This window comes from Corythoichthys intestinalis, chromosome 9 (genome assembly GCF_030265065.1).
Source record: "Corythoichthys intestinalis isolate RoL2023-P3 chromosome 9, ASM3026506v1, whole genome shotgun sequence".
In the NCBI taxonomy this organism is placed as follows: Eukaryota; Metazoa; Chordata; class Actinopteri; order Syngnathiformes; family Syngnathidae; genus Corythoichthys; species Corythoichthys intestinalis.
Window position 1 is genome coordinate 14,985,339 of NC_080403.1, and position 23,588 is coordinate 15,008,926.

Sequence of the window (23,588 nt, forward strand, 5' to 3'; positions counted from 1 at the left end):
AGGGAGTTGAAAGTCCGTGTTGCCCAAAGACAGCCCCAAAACATCACTGCTCTAGAGGAGAGGAGAATGGGCCAAAATATCAGCAACAGTGTGTGAAAAGCTTGTGAAGAGTTACAGAAAACATTCGGCCTTCGTTATTGCCAACAAAGGGTACATAACAAAGTATTGAGATGAATTTTTGGTATTGACCAAATACTTATTTTCCACCATGATAAATTCTTTAAAAATCAAACAATGTGATTTTCTGTTTTTTTTTCTTCTCACATTCTGTCTCTCATGGTAGAGGTTTACCCATGTTGACAATTGCAGGCCTCTCTAATATTTTAAAGTGGGAGAACTTGCACAATTAATGGTTGACTAAATACTTATTTGCCCCACTGTAGCTGTAACAATGGACACACATCACCAAACTGTTTCATAGTGCATGAAACTGGAGGGAAACTCAAGCACGAAAACCAAACGAGACCACTCTGTACTTTTAGACCCTCATTCTGCCCCCATTTGCAGTACACCTATTGCTCCATGTGGTTACACTCTCTGCAAGATACACCACTTCAAGTCACCATAAAACACCTTATAATTCTGTCTTTGTCATGATGCAAACAAGTGAAGCGGAACCTCCACAAGTTGACTTAACTCTACGCCTCCACAGATGACTGAGTTGTCTGTTAATTGAAGAAGTTGAAGTTGAGAGGACGAAAATATTTTTGAAAAGATGCAGGCATATATTTAAAGCAGAAAGACCTCAGTTTCACCATATGGATTGTTAGCAAAGTTAAGGTAGAGTATTTTATTGTTTTTGCTTTATGTATCCTCGCAAGGCAAATTTACAATTTGAAATGACATTTTACAGTGCTAATAAAGATTTTATGTCTGCGACAGTTTGATTATTTCCTTTGGGAGACATAGTTTTAAAATGCATCCTGAAACAGGTTGTGTTTGACTGACCTTAGAGGTTCCACTCACTGAAGTTGGAAAAGCTGAAGAAAAAAAACAAGATTTTCCAGTTAGTTCTCCCGAACATACCCAACATACCATAATTGACTGAAATGTAGATTTCATTATATTGAGAGCATAATACTGTATCGCTTTGAATGAATGAAAAAAAAAAAAGAAAAAATTAAATTCTCTTCTTCATTGCCAGGCTGCCAGCCCTATCAGTTAAAATGAATCGAACCTTGCTACTGTATTACAATAAAAGGTGTACATTTAGTAGTGAACACATAGGCTAGCACTGGTTCTTTCCATTTTAGGAAGTGAGGGGAAATTCACACATCTCCAGGTCATTTTTCACATATTTTGTTTTGGAAGTCTGTCAATAAACACAGGTAAAGCGCATAGAGGTCACGTTCCGTTCTCAAATGATGATGATTATGATGACACAGTCTGACAGGGTTTGAAGTTAACTGCTGCCCGACTGCCCAGGGCAAGTAAAATATACAAATTAATAAAGGTTCCAAGGCAAGAAGACTAAACTTAGAACATGTCTGATCAGGCAAGGGAAAGAAAACATATACTGTATATTTTAAGCCGTGTGCGTACTGGCGGTAATAGAAAACAAACTAATATACACTGCTCACATAAATTAAAGGAACTAAATGTTCCTTTCATTTTTGTGAACAGTGTATACTGCACTGTAGATTTCACTCACACTCCCCACACTCCGCCTCAGTCGGTCGCAGTTATTCTCAAACACACGCAGTGATCCAACTCTTGATTTGGGTTGAAAAAGTACGAAAGCTGTACCGCATACAAACAGGAAGGATTGTCTCAGAAGTGATTTGTTTGAGGATTCAAGGTCATTGTTATGTTTTTCATACCATGCATGCATTTTAAAACGTTGTGAAAAAAATAAATTGGAGAAATTAACCTGTAATGCAACGGTATTGGCGTCATAATTCGCAATATTTACGTAAAATAAATGCTAACTGCCCGTTTTTTTGCTTTTAACCAAGAATCGAGACTGTTTTACATTCATAACGATAAAGAATTCAGGGATATAAGCATTTATTCACAAGAATTTTCAACGTAAAAAGCTCTTTGTGATGATAAGGCGGCGCCACAGTGGCTTAAAGACTAGCAGCACATTCAACATATTTACGTAAAATAAATGCTAACTGCCCGGTTCGTTGCTCTTTTAACCAAGAATTGAGACTGTTTTACATCCATATCTATAAAGAATTCAGGGATTTGAGCATTTATTCACAAGAACTTTCAACGTAAAAAGCTCTTTGTGATGATAAGGCGGCACCACAGAGGCTTAAGACTAGCAGCACATTCAACATATTTACGTAAAATAAAAGCTAACTGCCCGGTTCTTTGCGCTTTTAACAAAGAATCAAGACTGTTTTACGTCCATATCTATAGAATTCAGGGATTTACGCATTTATTCACAAGTATTTTCAACATAAAAAGCTCTTTGTGGTGAAAAGGCGGCGCCACAGTGGCTTAAAGACTAGTAGCGCATTCCACATATTTACGTAAAATAAATGCTAACTGCTGGGTTTTTTTTTTTTTTTTTTTTTTTTGCTTTTAACCAAGAATGGAGACTGTTTTACGTCCATATCTATAAAGAATTCAGAGATTTACTCACAAGAATTTTCAACGCAAAAAGCTCTGTGTTTCCACTCAGATTAATCGGCCGTACGCCCCGTGTCCCGTCAATACATTATGAAGTCTATGGTATATATATATAAAGCTGGGCACGAATCAGCAGTAACTCGATTTGTCATTTGAGTGGGAGTGGAAAAGTGATCAGAGGATCCAAAATGAGATTATTGATGCGTCTAAAGAACATGTAGCCCACGCAGTGAACATAGGTGAGGACGGCTCATGATGATTCCTTTTGGAAAAAACAAAAACACCAAAGTTGACTATGTTGTTATGGAAATATGTTAAACAGCTAATGAGCATGAATTTACTGTCGAAAAGTAAACAGTCTGTGTCCCTGACTTTCAATTCAAACAAAACAAACAAAAAAGTTGGTGCACTTGTATTTGACGCTCACGTGGACGACAAAATATAGCAAACTCAGGCCCGTGGGCAAGAATTGGCCCACAACGTAATTATGGTTGGCCCAAGTGATCATATTAAATGTGTATTAGAGCTGGCCAAATGAAAGTTGGAAAACAGAACCTTTGTAAAACAGATTATCTATTCACTAATGCAATCGACAGACTTGTCCTGTGTGCAATGTCAACATGGGTGTAACGAATGAAGCATGGGAAGGTCTTTTCTATGAAGTGAGGCCCATCAAAGTAATGATTAAAGTTAGATTGTTAATAGCGTATAAATTGGGTTTCGAATGAAATACTGTATTGGCCCAAATATAAGACGGCCCTGATTATAAAACGACCCCCTCTTTCTCAAGACTCAAGTTTGAAAAAGAGACTTTTTGAACACCAAATTCATTTTTATACAGAAAATAATTACATCCTAAACAAATAATTATAACAATATATTTGAGAGAAAAAGCATGTTATTTTGCCTCATTCAAATCTTAATGTCTGAACTAAAGATACACGATAATATCGGTCGCCGATAATTATCGGCCGATAATGGCAATTATGACGTCACACAGATAATCCAGATAATAAAAAAATTCAACCGATAATGCAATCCGATAATTATATACTTGATTTAGCCTCCAAATGTACACAACCGAAGAATTCAGCACGCCGCCTCCTCAACCCCTCCCCTCTCTGAAGCCCCTGAGGGAGGAGGGGTTGAGGAGGCGGAGTTACACGACAAGAAATAGTTGAATATTATGGCGGCTGTTACTAAAAAAACGACGCTCTCGCCATCTGCGGAACGTACCTTAGAAGTTCCACGAGGCCGAAAGAAAGCGTCCTCATTCAAAACCACTAACCCAGCTTCCATTTAAAACTGCATCACAAAGATTTTTGGAACGAATACGAGGCTGCTGCTCGCGGGAATGCTAAAGCTATTGTAAACACAAAGTTAAACTACGGGGCTTGTGACGATACAGAGTCGGGTTGTTTGGGAAAGCAGCCCAAGGCGGGTGGTAAACTCGCGTCTAAGGCTAAAAACCGGCACGACTGGAGACCGATAGTCGGCAAGTAGCCGTCTTCCGACGGAGCCCGCCGCTCTGGCCGGTCCGGCAGGCCGCCGCCGCCTCGCCGTTGGCGGGGCGGGCAGAGCCCGGTTCCCCGGCCTCTGGACCTCCGGCGAACACCCCGGTTTCTCGAGCGTTCCCTCACGCCGTGCGAGCAGAGCCAGGCCCCGAATACGCCACGGCGAACCGGCCGGTGCGAGCGGAATATCCGGTACGAATGTAGCCGCCGCCGAGACGAGACACGATTTTTTTTTTTTTTTTTACCGAAATGACCCGAGAGCCAAAGCCCTGGATAAAAAAATAATGCAGTTTATACCACCACCATTCTTCATGAAAAACATGCCAATCACATTTTCACCACGTACATTTGGAAAAGTGATGTCCAGTAAGCAAGCTTATCATGACGGCACAGTGGTTACATGATAATTTAAACATGGAGAAAACGAAGTCAGCCAGTCAATAATGCATTCAGTATGTAAAATGACGAGCGGTCAGATGACTTTGTAACGCTGCCTTTATTTTCGGCTTAACAAAACTCAGGCACAAAACAACACGCACGGAGATGCGAGCTCCAACTCCATCCAAATAGTACTGCCGTGTATCAGTTTAGCTGCTGTAAACCAAATGTCGTGAGTGCCGCAAATGTAAACAAAGCGCTGCAGGATGGGTACGTGACATCTCACTCTTTTGAGTTAATCATTTTCACAGTGTGCAACAAAGCATATAACATTAGCAATCACTTTTCAAATTAATTTAACTTATTTGTCTGCTCAATTACAGTCACAGTAGATAATCAAAACTTATTGGCACTTATTAACACTTACCAATTTAAATATGCACATTCCTGTTGTAATGAAATAACAATAATATTCTGTAGCCACAAATATTATTCAAAATCTTTTCTTCTTCCAAGTTTTTTTTTAGGATGAAGTATAATAATGTATTGCTTAAAATAAGGCTGTTAAGATTATTTTCAGCTAGCTATTTTTCTTCCATGAAATCTGAGCGAAATACACTTGAAGCGCTGGCAGATAATTTCCCTTATTTCCAATAGATTTACACTTAAAACTGACTAGTTTTAAGGAGGTATATTTTGCAGTGTATTAATGTTATATGTTAGGAATGGCTTACTTTTAAAGGCATTTTTATGCAACTTAGGTATTTACTCTAAGTAATTGTTGCCAAAAGTTTACCATTACACAATGTCAGACAATCTATCGTTATTTAGATGTTGGAATTGACAACTTGTTCATATTCTATGTTGAAAAAAAGAGCAATAAATTATATTTTTGCACAGTAATATTTTCTTTTGTGTATACTTTAAAATTTTACATAAATCTTTTAATAGAATTATCAGATTGACATTATCGGTTATCGGTTGGAATGAGGAGGAAATTATCGGTTATCGGTATCGGTTGAAAAATGCATTATCGTGCATCACTAGTCTGAACATTTAAATATGTAAACTAAAGTGCAATCACATTCGTAAATGAATGGCTTCTGGTTTTTGAAATGTAAATAAACCAATCTATTGTGCTAAAACAACAAAATTGCAATAACTGCATTAACCATCAAAGTGAAGTCTAACTGTAACTGTAGTCTTGAAACAAATCTGAATAAGGAAAAACATTGCAATAAAATAATGCAAACTGGTTAAACTGAAAGAGTAGCGGAGATCTGTCATGACAGAACATCGCTTCAATGATATCTGCCGCCATCTAGCGTCGTGAATGGGAAGAGTAGCTGAGATCTGTCATGACAGAACATCCCTTCAATGATATCTGGCGTCATCTAGTGTTGTGAATGGGTATAATGTCTAGACCGTGAATATAAGATGACCCCCTCTTTCTTTCAGTGTTATTTAAATGCAAAAAAAACACTGTCTAATATTCGGGCCAATACGGTACTCTCTTTTTGGGGTTGTTTTGTTGACGGCCTATGAAAAAGATTTCCACAACAGCCGAAAACCAATCATGTATTTCAAATTTGGTTGTGTTTACGACAATAACCTTTCCTTGTTTCCAATGCGGTCTTTAAGCAGAAGCTGTATGTTTTAATTCGAAAAGTATTAACATACTTTTGTAGCGAGAAGGAAAAGCATGCAGAATTGCTGTCAATTTAAAAAAAAAAAATTTTAGTTGAACAACCGCTTTTTACCAGTTTTTAAATTTGGCCCACTGTGAATTTGACTTTGACATCTCAAGCACAACCCCCCGCTCCCCCAAAAAACAGCATATTGACATCCTAATCAACGGGACATTCTGCATTCAGTGCAATTTTTATTAGGATACTTTAAGGATGAACACATAACCAGCATCTTGCAACACATTTTGACAATGCTGAAAACAGCAGTATTACATCCTCAAGAGAGTCCTCTTACATCATAGTTTGCAATCGCATCATTTTGCCTTTAATCAACATACTGTACACTTGTTGTTGCTTTGAAAGCCTTAATCAGTAGCAACATTTTAAATGATGGATAAATACTTACCTTCATCGAACTGAGCCTTGACCTTCAAAAAGGGTCATTGCTACCATTAGAGCACAAAGCACTCTCAATTAAAAAAAAAGGCCTCGACATGTATTTGCCCATTACTTGTCATCACCGCCTCATCTACATACAAAAATACAACCGCTTTAGTTCTGAGGTTCGAAATTATCCATTTACCGGTAGTCAGCTTGACCAGACTCAATCAAACAGTGTCCATGAAATGCTTCATAAAGCACAAATTGCTTTCTCAATGGGCATTCCGATAGACTGTTTGCACAGTACAACGGATTCTAATGAGTGAAGCAGACAAGCTCCAAAACCCTCTGCCAGGTTGGAGGACAAAGCTGGAGGGTCTAAGCACAACCCCATGAGTCTGCAAACAGCTGGCCATGATGGAGCGGCATGCTCAAACGACCACAAATGAAAGCGGGCCTCTCTGTCTTCACGAGTGCATTCACATATAAAGAAGCTTTAAGAACAACCCGTCATCCTCCTATAGCATATGCTGCTGAAGTGCCACGTAAAGGTTGGATGACCTTTCCCACTAATATGATGGATTTACTGCCAAGGGTGACAGCATGTGATGATGTGATTACTTGGAGGCGACACAACCAGACAGGAATTTGTACACAACGGGGAAAGAAGGTCAGATGTCACAGGCAGAAGAGACGAGAGCCGTCGTGCTCGTCGTCGCCCTCGCTAGTGGGGATACGGGGGAGCATGGCTGAGCGCGTCAGACCCCAGAAACGAGGCGGAGACAAGTCCTTCTTGGTCGCCGTGAACTTCCAACCCATGTGGGAGCCGCAGCTTCGGCATTGGGCTATTGTCCAAGCGTACCTGAGCAGGAGAGGTGTGTTGTATTCAGACAATGTGTTTAAAAAGCCTTTTTTTTTAATGTGCCGGTCTATACAGTAAATGTCACAAAGTTTTACTTGCTTCCATCAATGCTCGTAATCACAGTCGTTTGATTATATAAGGCTTTTTGTTCAATAGGGGGTTGGCGTGAGCGCAGACTTTGATGTGGGCAGCTGGCGCCGGCACTATGCCCTTACAATTAAATGAAGAACAGCGTAATAAATTAGTGATTTTTCCCCCTCTATCAAATTAGCGAATGAACATGATTTTGGGTTGGTGTTGTGTTGATGTTTTTGTGCAATTACATTGAAATATAAGCTATTTTTAAGACTTGAAAATGCTAATTTTAAAGATGCATGGATTCCGCTTGATGACTATCAAAGTTTGCTCAGGTTGCTTAAAAGGCACTATACAGTGAAGTAAATAAGTATTTGAACACCCTACAATTTTGCAAGTTCTCCCACTGAGAAATCATGGAGGAATCTGAAATTTCCATCTAGGTGCATGTCCACTGTTAGAGAGATAATCTATAAAGAAAAATCCAGAAATCACAATGCATGATTTTTAAAATTTATTATTATTTATCTATTTATTTGTGTGATACAGCAGCAAATAAGTATTTGAGCATGTATCAGCTAAAATTCTGTCCCTGAAAGACCTGTTAGTCCGCCTATTAAAAGTCCACCTCCACTCCATGTATTATCCTGAATCAGAGGCACTTTTTTGAGGTCAATAGCTGCATAAAGACAGCTGTCCGCCCCATACAATCAATAAGACTCAAACCTGTAACATGGCCAAGACCAAATTGTACACCTCCACAACAAGCATCTTGGTGAAAAAATGTCCACGGTTGGAGCAATCAATACAAAATAGGAGAAGCTAAACATGACGGTCAATCTCAATCGGAGTGGGTCCCCATGTAAAATATCACCTTGTTGGGTCTCAATGATCCTAAAAAAGGTCAGCCTAGAACTACATCACAGGAGTTGGTCAATTACCTGAAAAGAGCTGGTACCACCGTTTCCAAGGTTACTGTTGGTAATACCCAAGACGTCATGGTTTAAAATCATGCATGGCACGGAAGGTTCCCCAGCTTAAAGCAGGACATGTCAATGCCCTTCTTTAGTTTGCCTATGATCATTTGGATGATGCAGAGGAGTCATGGGAGCAAATTTAGTGGTCAGATGAGAGCAAAATAGAACTTTTTGGTCGTAATTCCACTAACCGTGCTTGGAGGAAGAAGAATAATGAGTACTATCCAAAGAACACCATCCCTACTGTGAAGCATGGGGTGGTAGCATCATGCTTCGGGGTGTTTTTCTATAGACCCTACCCACCGACGTCACAAAATCACGTGATCGTTGTATTGTTCCGCCCCCTTGTCCGTCATTTTGTGTCTGTATTATCAATGGCCTCAATTGATCGAGCAATTTATAATGCATTTCATGGAAGACCCGGTGCTTTTGGATGCCGTAAACTCACTGGATGCGTTGCATAAAAGGCGTTATGTGGAAAAGCTTCAGTTTATCCATTCGCCAGATCCATATTTGATGCCTAAATCGATGTTTTTCGACCCGCTGTCTTCGCCGTATTTGCCTGACATCTGCTAGCTACCCTGATATTTACAACTGTCTTGTCCACACAAAATCAGCCTATTCTCACGAAAGTTTGAAAAACTTTAAGAGCTTGGAGGCTTATAAATACTTCGTTGCTGGTTGGGTGAAACAGGTCCTCGTCCACGAAAATTCGGCAGGAATCTATCTTGTGCTTGGAAAGGTGAGTTACGAAATTTTCAATTCAAAATCTTTTGTTCTTGCTAACATCCACTGTCAAGTCTAATGTATTTCATGTCATTTGTCAATGGAGCTAGGGCTTTTAATGTTTATATGGTTTAGCAATAGCACTCTCACTACATACATACGTGTATGTTGTCGGCGATTAGCCTAGCAGTGATCTTAATTGTGGTTGTCAGCCCAAAACCCTCTAAATATATATTAAATGCATCTTACCTGATATAAAATGACTACTACATAATCTGTGGAAATCGTTTGGAGCCCAGTTTTCTCGTCGAATTGCAGCAGCCCATCTCGCTCTCTCCTCTCCGGGTCTCTCGGAATCCGGTAGAACTTCAAGTCTCTCCGTCTATCTTCTCTGTTATTGCAACCGACCGCCACACACGCCTTCACCATTTTGATTATTAATGTTAACGAGCAGAAAAACACGCCGTAAATAGGAGGAATGTACGTAGCCGTAACAGGTAAACACGATGTGTTGACGGACAATTGGGCGGCACCAGTCAGGAGGGCGGAGTTGTGACGTCACGTGGGTAGGGTCTATACATGGGACAGGATGAGTGCACTGTATTAAAGAGAGGATGACTCGGGCTTTGTATTGTGAGATTTTGGGGAACAACCTCTTTCCTTCAGGCAGAGCATTGAAGAAGGGTCTCGACTGGGTCTTCCAACATGACAATCACCCGAAGCACACAGCCAGGAAAACCAAGGAGGGGCTCCGTAAGAAGCATATCTAGCATGGCCTAGCTAGTCTCCAGACCTAAACCCAATAGAAAACCTTTGGAGGGAGCTCAAACTCTATGTTTCTCAGTGACAGCCCAGAAACCTGACTAATCTAGAGAAGATGTGCGCCAAGATCTCTCCTACAGTGTGTGCAAACCTGGTGAAAAACCACAGTAAAGGTTTGATCTCTGTAATTACAAACAAAGCCTACTGTACCAAATATTAACATTCATTTTCTCAGGTGTTCACCAAGTTGCACCAGCCATAAAATGCTCAACGAAGAGGAAAAAAACATATAAAAGTCGCACTGGAGTATAAGTCGCATTTTTGGGGGAATTTTACTTGATAAAATCCAAAACATAGAACAGATATGTCATCTTGAAAGGCAATTTAAAATAAAAATACAATAGAGAACAACATGCTGAATAAGTGTAGAGTGTGATAATGTTACATGATGCATGAACAGCGAAATGCGAACGTGGCCGGTATGTTAACGTAACATAGCTATTAAGAATTATTCAGATGACTATAGCATAAAGAACATGCTAACAAGTTTACCAAACCATCAGTGTCACCCCAAAACACCAAAATAACATGTGAAATGATATAATAATGTGTTAATAATTTCACACATAAGTCGCTCCAGAGTATAAGTCGCACCCCCACCCAATTTTTTAAAAAATTGCGATTTCCAGTCCGAAAAATACTGTACTTATTTACAGCTGTATCACTTGAATACATTGTTCTAAAAAATATACATTCTGATTTCTGGATTATCTCTCACAGTAGAGACCCCTCCATGATTTATAAGCTGGAGAACTTGCAAAATAGCAGGGTGTTTAAATACTTATTTTCTTCACTGTTCATCCAAGCTGCTATATAATACATACATGCTGTGAATGTAAACAGATTCTTGCAAAGCAACAGATTATGTGTCTTTAAACTGGTTATAGCGTGTAGCTTTTTGCTACTAAAGCTTGTCGGCACTTCTGAGTCATACACACACAAGTTTTCGTATTAATTTATCACAGCGGGTGCGGGAGCAACACAAGAGCAAGTTACCCTGGAAACCAGCTATGGAGTGTGGATGGCCTGCCGACCAGGTTGAGGTTTTGAGCCTTGTAGACAGTCAGAGTCTCATGGACGTAACCGTGTGGATTGACATAGGCAGCCATGGGGCCATACAGGGACAAGCTGGAGGATAACAGACGCAAATCATCAGGGGTATCCAAAAGCGCAAATACATTTTTAACTCATTAAGTTAATAGAGACGTGAGATACTTAAAGTCCGTTTTCTGATTATCACCAATGTTTCAATTGCCACGTTTACATGGAGCCAAATATTCCAATTACAATCGGAATATTTGTTCAAACCGAATAAATGTGTTCCATATAAACACCTCATTCGGAATGAACAGGCCCAAACCGAATGGAATTTCATTCCGATTCACAGGGGTGGAATATTCCTTTTCCCAAACCGATTAGAAGTAAAATTATATCATGTAAACAGGGAAGCGGAATGGTGTCTGGTTGCGTTCTTTCTGCGCATGCTCCGTACTGACGTGGTGACGTCACTCGGTGACGTAAGTAACGTCACTTGCAACATGGCTTCCAAGCACACGCACAGCGCACCCACACAACTTTTTAAATGAACGGCGTATCATTCTGAAGTTTTGTTTCCACTCGAAAAGTTAAAACAGCAGCTGATCTGACGATCGATCTCCATGTTTTGCAACGTGATGCTTTGTTTTGATTAATCTGCGCATGTCAGACGGCAGTTGTCAAACGTCCTTTCGGAATAAAGGCAGTCACATGTAAACGCTGGATCGGAATAGATGAAGTGACATGTAAACAGCTGATGTGAAATTTCCACTCGGAATGATTTGAATCGGTATGAATAAAAGTCAGCATGTAAACATGGCTAGTGATAAAGCAACCCGTAACACTAAATGAAGTACTCGAAATTAGTCATAATGGCAAAAAATGTGAAGAGGAGTGCAGCATTTATATTTAAAAAAAAAAAAAAAAAAGTAGTAGCTTGGTAGTATAACTTGCTACAGAATTTAAATGACCATTCCCCGCCTCCTCAAGAGGGGACCGAGCTATAACTAATGCTGTTTTTAGTGTTTTTATAGCACAACAAATCACGCTATTGACAGTGTTAATGTTGTACTTGTCCCCATCCTTCATCTTCTAGAACTATTGATGTATATTTTACAAAAAAAAAAAAAAAAAAAAAAAAAGACAAGCTCCACGTTTTATAAGAAATGTCATTAAATCTGTTCCTGTTTAAACCAAACATACGCAGTTTGTTTTTCATTTAAAAAGTGAAAAACCAACATTAAAACCACTTAGACTTGTACATTTATTTAATTCCGCAATTATCATCAGCTCCCTGGAGGGCAACCATAACTACAACGTGGCCTGTGATGAAACAAGCTTTTCACACGGCAGGTTCAAGATACAACTTCAATTTAAAAGTCAACATTTAATGAAACATATCCATCAAACACATAACCGGTCATTGAAAGCAATTATTCTGAATGGATACAAGTGCATGCAGTTCAGCCATAAAGGCTCCAGTGCATGTCTGGACAGTTTCAAAAAAAAGAGTGTGACACAAATTAAGTGTCACGTCGGCGTTACATAAGGTTGAGCTGCGTTATGATCTAACTTCAGTTTCCTGGCGAAGTAATCACGTCTGATGTTACTATAATTTGGCTGATGACAGCCATTAGGAATGTCTACCTAAAAGTGCGAAACAATTCTAAGGGAAGGCTGGTTAAAACTGACCATTAGCAGATCTCTAGGATAAAATTACCTTGTCTGTAAAGCAAGCTTTTCATATTATGGAAGAGGACTTTGTGACTATACATGCCATGTTTTTTATTTTTTTAATTTAACTGTATTACATTTTTGCTGTTGTATTCAGCCAGGTCAACATTGCAAATATGAATCAGATCTCAATCACTTTAAATAAATAAACAGGTGGGGGGGGGGGGGGGGGGGCGGGGGCAATCGATCGGTGAAGACAATTGACAACCCTGCTGCCATGAGACATGACTGGGGTACTTTTGTGTGACTTTTCGCTTCGAAAGGCGAGAATAAGACTTTGAAATGCCGCTCGCTTCTGGTTAGCATGCCAGCTGTCTAACACGTCTCCTGGTTTGTTTACGCTCTGCAGGTCAGGGAAATGACAAAAGCCGGACTAACTCCGGTGGCATAAAATATCGTTCGGGAGGTGCAAGAAGTTGACAGTTTTAACCATTATGGAGTAATTTTGCCATGTCGTACTGAATAAATGCATTTTGAATATTTCATAGTCCATTTAGCACAAGACTGTTATTTGTCATGACCATACCCTTTGTCTAGCAATTGGGGAAAAATACTTAGATAAAAAGAATATCCTGTAAAAATATTGGAGTGGAGATTTAAACAATGGCATTTTGCTGCTCTCTTCGTCACATTTTCCTCTTTCTGAATAATTCCCCCACAATGGGCTAAATTCCAAATCAGATGAAATTGTTTCACGAGAGTGATATAATGACAGGCGTAGCTAAACGGCAGATTAAAAGACCCAATTTCTCGTCATCTGCGCCTTGCCAAATTGTTGAATGTAGTCGAATCGTCTCAAAATATGATTCTAATTCACATAATAATGCTATTTTAAGATTTTTTTATGCTGTCACAGGCACTTAAGCATGACATGAAGCTAAGGAGTCAGGATTGGCAACATTTCTGCCTTAAGTATGATTATCACCGACTTGTTCCAATTTCCCTAAAAAACAAATAAATAACCCCCCCTTTCCAAATGCCTTTAGTAACATTCCATTAAAAATAATTCATGCTACACACTGTAGCATGACTGTAGCCTACAGTACTAATGTTGCAGCAGTGGCTAATATTACCTTTTTTACAGAGCGCTTAGTCCGCAACTCAAGTGTGAATGTGAGAGAAAGGTTTAAGAAAGTGAGGCTTTTTTCAAATCTGGCCAGCAGTTTCCAAACTACAAACTCCTTTAAGCGCTACTTTTGATATAATGAATAAATAAAAATGGCTTCCACTGGGAAGACTGCTTCTCTGGTACTATTAGCACAACTTATGACTTCAGGTGATGAGTAACATCTTGTAAAACCTGATCAAATAAATGTTATGTTCTGCTGTAAAAACACAATTGAGAGACTTGAATATCCTGCAAAACACATCTCGCCTCACCTGAAAATCTCTTTCTTGGTAGTGATTTCCGTGTCTTGGCACTGCTTACAGCACAGTGATGTGCACTGAGGAGAAAAAAAAGAACATGTCTTTTAAAAAAATTGCTATCTTTCATGCGACATTCAATAATGTCCCCTTGGATAATACACAATAAGAACTTGAAGTTTGAACAAAATACAAAAGTATTATTTAAGGTTACAGTGGGGAGAACAAATATTTGATACACTGCCGATTTTGCTTGTTTTCCCACTTGCAAGCCATGTAGAGGTCTGTACAGGGTGACCCAAAAAAAAGTTTACACTCAGTTGACTGCTTGTTTAAAAGCCATTGAAACACATCTAAATAGGTTGTCATGCTTAAGTGATTCATTAAGGTCACTCAATGCAGCTGGTAATCTCTCGTCTCCACAATTCCTGTGCTTCTGCTGAAAATGAAGAAAACTTTAGCTGTACCTGAATAGCTGCGTGCCGGTCTGACACCTACTGAGATTGCAGCAAATCTGGGAATATCCAGATGTGCAGTCTACAAAATTAAAAAGAAGCTGAAAGATACTGGAACAGCCTCACGAAAACCTGGGTCTGGACGTGCCCGATCTGTGCGGACCAAAAAGTTGATTGACAAGGTCAAACGGCGCATCAAGACAAATCCTGTGAGGTCCATGAGAAAGATGGCACGTGAGCTTGATGTGAGCCGCTCATCAATGCAACGGCTCATCAACAATGATCTGAACATGAAGTCCAGGGCCAGAGTAAAGGTTCCACTGCTTACTGAGGCGCAACAAGAAAGTCGGTTCAGTCGGTCCAAGGTGTTGTTGAACGATGTCAAGCATGCTGCAGCAGGTCGTGCAATCTTGTTCTCAGATGAAAAGATTTTCACTGTGAATGCAATCCTCAACCGCAGAAATAACCGATGGATTGGAGGTGGTCCTTCAGATGTCCCTGATAATGTAAAGTATACCAACACTACAAAACACCCAGCTTCTGTCATGGTTTTTGGCCTCATCTCATCAGATGGAAAGAAGATGCCTCCAGTGTTCATTCCTTCAGGAGTGCGCATCAACACAGACAAATATCTGGCTATTATGAATGATAAAGTCAAGCCATGGATCCTTGCCAACTACCTGGATAGGAATTATGTGTTCCAGCAGGACGGTGCACCAGCACACACCTCCAAAAGGACTCCGGAATGGTTGGATGCCAACTTGCAGGCATTCTGGTCCAAGGATATGTGGCCACCCCAGAGTACAGATCTCAATCCCCTGGATTATAGCATATGGGCAACTGTGGAGGACAGTGCCTGTAAGAAGCCACACCCTTCTGTGGCAGCCTTGGAGAGGTCCATTGTTAGATCTTGGGAAAAGATGACAGCATCCTACATAAAGAAGACCTGTCAAGCGTTCCGCAGGCGCCTGGAGGCTGTTGTGACACTTAAGGGAGGACACATTGAAAAATAGAGTGTACTGTAATGTTCTTTACAATAATGTATAATTTGTGATTAAATTCTAATTCTAAGATTAATAAACATGGCATTTAAGTTGTATTATGGCAGTGTAAACTTTTTTTTGGGTCACCCTGTAATTTGTATCATAAGTTCTCTTCAACTGTGAGGGACGGAACCTAACACAAAAATCCAGAAAATCACATTATATAATTTTTAAATAATGAATTTGTATTTAACTGCATGAAATAAGTATTTGATACATTACCAATTAGTAAATATTTCGGCTCTTAGTTCTTTTTTAAGAACCCCTCCTGTTCTCCACTCATTACTGGAAGTAACTGCACCTGTTTGAACTAGTTACCTGTATAAAAGACACCTGTTCACATGCTCAAACAAACAAACTCCGACCTCTCCGCAATGGCCAAGACCAAAGAGCTGTGTAAGGACATCAGGGATAAAATAATAGACCTGCACAAGGCTGGGATGGGCTAAAGGAAAATAAGCAAGCAGCTTGGTGAGAAGGTAACAACTGTTGGAGCGATTATTAGAAAATGGAAGAAGTTCAAGTTGACGGTCAATCTGCCTCATTCTGGGGCTCCATGCAAGATCTCACCTCGTGGGGCATCACTGATCATGAGGAAGGTGAGGGATCAGCCCAGAACTACACGGCAGGACCTGGTCAATGACCTGAAGAGAGCTGGAACCAGTCTCGAAGAAAACCATCGGAAACACATTACATCCTCATGGATTAAAATCCTACAGCGCGCACAAGGTCCCGCTGCTGAAGCCAGTGCATGTCCAGACACGTCTGAAGTTTGCCACTGACCATCTGGATGATCCACAGGAGCAATGGGAGAAGGTCATGTGGTCGGATGAGACCAAAATGGAACTTTTTGGCCCAAACTCGGCTCGTTGTGTTTGGAGGAAAAAGAAGGATGAGTACAACCCCAAGAACACCATCCCAACCGTGAAACATGGAGGAGGAAACATCATTTTTTTGGGGCTGCTTCTCTGCCAAGGGTACAGGACGACTGCACCGTATTGAGGGGAGGATGGATGGGGCTAATGTATCGCCAGATCTTGGCTGACAACCTGACTGCACCGTATTGAGGGGAGGATGGATGGGGCTAATGTATCGCCAGATCTTGGCTGACAACCTCCTTCCTTCAGTGAGAGCCCTGAAGATGGGTCGTGGTTGGGTCTTCCAGCATGACAACTTGCATGACATGCAGCAGGCAGCAGACAGCACACCCAGATGCCTTCCTCATCCTGGCTGGGGATTTCAACCGCGTGAACCCCAAGAGTGTATTTCCGAAAATACACAAAAACATAGACTTTCCAACTCGTGGCAATAACATCTTGGACCAGGTTTACACCACCCAGAAAGGAGCTTACAAGGCCCTCCCCCTCCCCCACCTCGGTGCCTCTGACCACATAACTGTGATGCTAATTCCAGCATACAGACCACTGGTTAAAATCACCAAACCAGTCCGGAAAGAGGTGCGTGTCTGGCCAGAGGAGGCAGTGGAGGAGCTCCAGGACTGTTTTAACACCACAGACTGGGATGTGTTTAAACAGGGTGCCACTTACAACAACATCACAGACCTCCAGGAGTACACTGACGTTGTCACTGCTTACATCACAAAATGCATTGACGATGTGACAGTGACAAAGACCATCTCTGTTTGGGCCAATCAAAAACCATGGCTGACAGGAGCGTTCCACAGGCTGCTGAAGGCTCGTAATGCTGCCTTCAGAGGAGGGGACGAGGAAGGCCTGAGGACAGCTAGGGCTAACCTGTCATGTGGAATCAGAGAAGCCAAGAAACAGTACGTCAGGAGGACCGCTCATCACCTCAGTGAAAGCAGGGATGCACGGAGCCTGTGGCAGGGGATACAGATGATCACGGACTACAAGCCCCCATCACAGACCTGTGACAGCTCCACTTCTCTGCTAAATGTTCTAAATGACTTCTTCGCTCGCTTTGAGGCACAAAACAACACGCCGGCACAGAAAACATCACCTCCTCCTGGCGAACAGGTGTTAACACTGTGCCCTGACGCCGTGAGAAGGACACTTAGCAGAGTCAACGCCCGCAAAGCCTCTGGTCCTGACAACATCCCGGGACATCTTCTGAGGGACTGTGCTGGTGAGCTCACAGATGTCTTCACAGACATTTTTAACATCTCCCTGAGCCAAGCTGCTGTTCCCACCTGCCTCAAAACCACCACTATCATCCCGCTGCCGAAGAAGTCATCGCCCTCAAGTTTCAATGACTACCGTCCGGTAGCACTTACTCCCGTCCTTATGAAGTGCTTTGAATGGCTAGTGCTGAAACACATCAAAACTGTCCTCCCACCTTCCATGGACCCCCTCCAGTTCGCGTATCGGTCGAACCGCTCGACCGACGACGCCATCACCACCACCCTCCACTCAGCCCTCACCCATCTGGACAATAAGAATGCCTACGTCAGAATGCTGTTCATTGATTTCAGTTCAGCATTCAACACAATCATTCCCCAACAGCTCATCATTAAACTGGACCAGCTGGGGATCAACACTTCACTTTGCAACTGGCTGCTGGACTTCCTGACTGGGAGACCTCAGGCAGTCCGGGTCGGCAGGAACACATCCAGCACCACCATATTGAACACTGGGGCACCCCAAGGATGTGTGCTAAGCCCCCTCCTCTTCACCTTGCTGACACACGACTGCACAGCACTGCACAGCTCCAACCTTCTCGTCAAGTTCGCCGATGACACGACTGTGGCGGGCCTCATCAGCAACAACGACGAGACCAACTATCGGAGCGAGGTGAGCCGCCTGGCCCTGTGGTGTGACCGCAACAATCTCTCTCTAAACGTGGAGAAGACAAAAGAAATTGTTGTGGACTTCAGGAGAACACGCCCTCAGCATGCACCCCTGACCATCAACGGTGCTGTGGTCGAGAGGGTGAGCAGCACCAAGTTTCTGGGGGTGCATGTCACTGAAGACCTCTCCTGGACCACCAACACCGCATCACTGGCCAAGAAAGCCAACCAGCGCCTCTACTTCCTCCGCAAATTGAGGAGAGCCAGGGCCCCGGCCCACATCATGCGGACCTTCTACAGAGGTACTATTGAGAGCATCCTGACCAGCGGCATCACTGTGTGGTACGGAGCCTGTTCCAGCTCCTGTAAGAAGGTCCTCCAGCGCATGGTGAGAGCCGCTGAAAAGATCATGGGTACCTCTCTCCCCTCTCTTGGAGAACTGTATACCTCTCGCCTCACCCGCAAAGCCCTCTGCATTGCGAGAGACTCCACCCATCCATCACACAGCCTCTTCAGCCTGCTGCCATCAGGCAGGAGACTGTGGAGTCTGCGAGCCAGAACCAGCAGACTGAGGGACAGTTTCATCCACCAGGCTGTCAGGATTCTCAACTCTCTCCCTGCTCTGCCCTCGCTCCTCACATCCGCTCCATCTGGACTCTGACTTCCCAGTCCCACTTCACAAGCAACAGTCATTTTGCACGCAGTCACTTTATAATAGGCACCTTAAAACAGTTACTTTATACTCACTTTATAATAGTCATTTATAAATAGTCATCTAGTCACTTTATATAACCCTTTTTGCACAATCATACATGTTGGTATGTATGTATGTATGTATACGTGTGTGTGTGTGTGCGCGTGTGTGTGTATAGGACAAAACATTTGCACTATTGCAGTCTGCTACTTTTCCAGTACCTGTTTTTATTTCGTGTGTTTCACATTGTCAGATTGTACAGTTGTCTATTTTTATATATATTTCTTTCTTTTATTTCATTTTTACTGCCACTGAGGTTAGAGAGTCACGCAATTTCAATTCTCTGTCTGTCCTTGCACATGTGGTAGAATTGACAATAAAGCAAACTTTGACTTTTGACTTTGACTTTGATGACAACGACCCAAAGCACACAGCCAAGGCAACTAAAGAGTGGCTCGTAAGAAGCATCTTAAGGTCCTGGAGTGGCCTAGCCAGTCACCAGATCTGAACCCAATAGAAAATCTATGGAGGGAGCTGCAAGTCCGTGTTGCCTGGCAGCAGCCCCGAAACCTGAAGCCTCTGGAGAAGATCTGCATGGAGGAGTGGGACAAAATCCCTGCTGCACTGTGTACAAACCTTGTCAAGGACTACAGGAAATGTTTGGTATCTGTAATAGCAAACAAAGGTTTCTGTACCAAATATTAAGTTCGATTTTTGTGATGTATCAAATACTTATTTCATGCAATTAAATGCAAATTTATTACTTAAAAATCATACAACGTGATTTTCTGTTTTTTTTTTGTATTAGATTCCGTCCCTCACAGTTGAAGAGAACTTATGATACAAATTACAGACCTCTACATGGTTAGCAAGTGGGAAAACCAGCAAAATCGGCAGTGTATCAAATACTTGTTCTCCCCACTGTATATAGGAGAAAAGATTTATCAAGTCCAAGCTACAGATTATAGGTGTTTTGTTTTTTTTCATGATCTTATCAAGCCCTACTTCAAGCATGTGTGCATCGCACATCTCTGAGTCCAAGAATAGCCAGCATAGAGGAGAAAGTGAGAATAATATGTTCCCATTACAGCTGCATATTTCCTTTAATTACACGGTAAGGCTATCTGCGGTAACCGCCAGGCTGAAACAACCATGCTTTTTTGTGTAATACCTTCACTTTACATTGATCTGTGCTAACGGTGAGCATTCGAAACAAGTACTCCCAAAATAAACTACGTAAATGCATAATTTATGCTGTTGCCAAATTTCACAAACCAGTTCCTATTCAGAATGTTTTCAAATTAGCCTATGTAGTCTTCCTTTTTATTTATTGCCTATTTTCTTTTTATTGATGTATTCATATTTAATGCAGTGCCTGGCTCATGTATAGTCTCTAAATGCAAATTCAGGCACGAAGGTGTCAACATTTAAAATTAAAAAGGTCAGGTGATTTCAAATCAGACAAGGTATGAATAACTAGCAAGCCATGAAAGAATAGGAAAACAAAAAGAATTTACACCCAAGCATGGCTTTTTAAAAAAAATAAATGCAAGAAATGAGACACGCACAGACAAAGCAGGACAACCAAGGGCAGGGCGTTTTACTTGGCATGAGGGTATTGAAGTGGTGAGCAGAGGAAGCTGAATGCAAGATAATTATCGCTCGGACAAGAAAAAAAAAATCTTGTATCAAGGTGATAAAACTTTGATATTCTAATTTAGAAATGAGCATCCGCTTAAGTAAATGTCCTTTAATTATAGTTGTATGCTGCTAAAATACCAAAGATTTAACAACTCAGACATCACATTTATACTTCAGCATAGTGATTATATTAAGTTACAAATCACACATGAATAGACTTAAATAATTAATAAATAATAACTGTCAGGAAAAATCACTCCAGTCAACTACATACTACACCCATATAATGATAATATAGATCCTATAATACAACACGACAATATTTTCCAAACTTTAAAGGAGGGATACTACGAAAATTAACATTTTTAATTACGTAATTACAAGCAGTTGGGTCTCTGAAGTTCCTGTCGACCATCAAGTGTGAAATTAACGTGTCTGAACATCTGCTTCGCTAGAGGGGATCTCAGAGTGTAAAAGTTGTAAATAATGCCACAAAAAGTGGCTAGATCACTGCTCGGTGCTTTTTTTATTTGATTGTTCTCTTGAAGCGATAGATAATCGATTAAATTTAGTTGCAGCTAAGTTGTCGACACCATGAGGCTGCACACAATGCCCTTTCTATGCCCTTGGTCGTCACAGCAACAAAAGTTGTAATCGGCAATTGCGTGAGAACAAACAGCTGCTTCAGAAGAAAGTAGTGTTGCACCGATACCATTTTTTGGGCCCGATACCGATACAGATACCTGGCTGTGCAGTATCAGCCGATACCGATACCATTCCGATACCACTCTGTTTGCAAAAAAAAAAAATATATATATATATATATATATATAAATGCGTATAAGGGATGCAACGATACAGTTAAGTCAGGGTTCGGTACGATTTTCGATACAATTCAATACATTTAATGCTCTGAAACAGAAAATACAACTGTTATTACTATTTTATTTTTTTTGCTAACAAGCAAAAAAAACAGTGCCATCATATAAACAAGCATTTTAGTGCATAATATTTATGTGCTTACTTCTTACTCATCTGAAGAAAAATTGCTGAGAAAAAAAAGTGCTGAGAACAATTTTTACTGTTTGTAAAGTGGGTCACACTGTTGATTGCTGCAGCTCTCTTAGCAGCTATATTTACCATATAGGCAAAACATCCTATTTGTGGTCCGAACCCATCTGTAACATGTACTGAATTAACAGTATTTGCAGCATTATCTATAGTCACTGGTATGGGTTGATTTGGCCTGCCTAACTTCCATTCAGTCATGGCGGTTTCTATTTAATCAATGTAGTCTATGGACTACGCGTCGCTCTGGGCTCACGCAGCTTATGGCATGGGATCTAATGTAGTATATCTAGGTTGCTATTTGATGATATCTAGTGTGTGCGTGTGAGAGTTGGCATGGGATTTAACATAGGACATCTAGATGGCTCTTTGATGATATCTAGTGTGCGCGCTGCGCCGCTTGAGTGTTTTCTGGCCACAGAAGTCACTTCTGCTCATTACTGCACAACACCGGCATATTACAATCAACTTTCATAAACAGGACGAGTTTGAAGTACGGCGCTCTTAATTTGCCCCTCATTGTTCATCATGAAACCATGAGTTTACTTAGTCTCCCACGGTATTAACCTTTCTGATCCCACCGGCGCTACAACAGCAAGCGTTAGCTTACACATGCTAATCGTTTGTGAATACCATGTTAAATGAGCAGCGTAACATCGCGGATATGCGTTGTAGTGAACATCTGTAATATTGAAGACGGTGTAAATTTCGTTTGGTAATTTCGAGACAAAGACATACAGATTCATTACAATATAGGACGGAGCACGTCCCTTGTAGGCTTAATACAGGACGCGTACTTTTGTTTCTGAATACGGGACGATGCCGTTTTTCGATGACAGTTGGAAACCCTAGCTGCTGCTGCTGGCTGTGTGCTGCAGGTGGCACACCTCAGCAATGGCGGACGGGGTACTTCGGTCGTTTTGTTTGGATAAGTCAAAACAGTATATCTTGTTTACAGCGGGCCTCGAAATGGAAAGTCCAAATTCTTACACTACCATAATGATCACGTAATCACTAATAAGTGAGGTTGTGGTGTTAATTTTCTCTTTTTTTTTTTTTTTTACCCGATCCATAATGTCCACCTCACAGCGAAGCCTCTGAATAGCACTGCCAATCTTCAGCAGCTGGAGCCTGAGCGAGTCGTCTATGGGCAGACAAGCCGCCACTCGGTAGGAGAAGTCTGACAGTGACCAGACAGGAGAGGAGGAAGGAAGGAGAACACAGAGAACACAAACAAATGACTGATTGCATGCGTGTGTGTACATATCTGCTATGGTTGTGCAATCAACAGAGTTAGAACTGACCTATGGCATTCGTAGGGAGAGAGTCATCCTTCAAATTCTCATCCCACTCATGGAGTTGCTTCTTCACTCGGTTCATGAGCGACTCCTGCAGGGAGTGAGGAGACCACGGGATTTACATTCACATTTAAATTGCTGATATTGGCTTGACAAATTACCATTAGCCTCTTACAGAGTCGTAGAGGGCGTACACCCATGGTGGCCACGGCGTTAGACTGGCACAGTGGAATTTCCTCTGAGATAAAACAGCAGACAGCCATTAAGATAAAAATATCAGACCATAGGCAAGGTTACAGTACTAATGAATGCTTATTTGATGGGATGATAGGACCGAACTAAATTTGTACTTTTCATTTATTTTGTTGTATTGTTTATTTATTGTTGTAATGTAAAGTTGTACGGTTTGCATACTTTAGACTTTCTTGCGGAGAAATAATGCAGTTACCTGAGGTGATGGTTGTGGACATGCAGAAAGATCCAAC

The 23,588-nt window shown here is 41.3% G+C and overlaps 1 protein-coding gene across 3 annotated transcripts in view; it reads right to left on the minus strand.

Annotated features, from left to right (window-relative positions):
• Positions 1-378: 378 nt before the first annotated feature.
• Positions 379-23,588, minus strand: part of crbn (cereblon) — a 34,389-nt gene continuing 11,179 nt past the window's right edge. Inside the window, exons 6-11 of one of the 3 annotated variants that reach the window (XM_057846677.1) lie at positions 23,279-23,341; positions 23,110-23,194; positions 22,870-22,985; positions 14,153-14,217; positions 11,000-11,131; positions 379-980 (exon numbers count right to left, since the gene is read on the minus strand). In XM_057846677.1, the coding sequence (XP_057702660.1) occupies positions 950-980; positions 11,000-11,131; positions 14,153-14,217; positions 22,870-22,985; positions 23,110-23,194; positions 23,279-23,341 (492 nt within the window). In that variant the 3' untranslated portion in view covers positions 379-949. Of the gene's footprint in view, positions 981-2,621; positions 7,404-10,999; positions 11,132-14,152; positions 14,218-22,869; positions 22,986-23,109; positions 23,195-23,278; positions 23,342-23,588 lie in introns of those variants that run through there. The other 2 variants (XM_057846675.1, XM_057846676.1) reach the window with 2 other exon arrangements.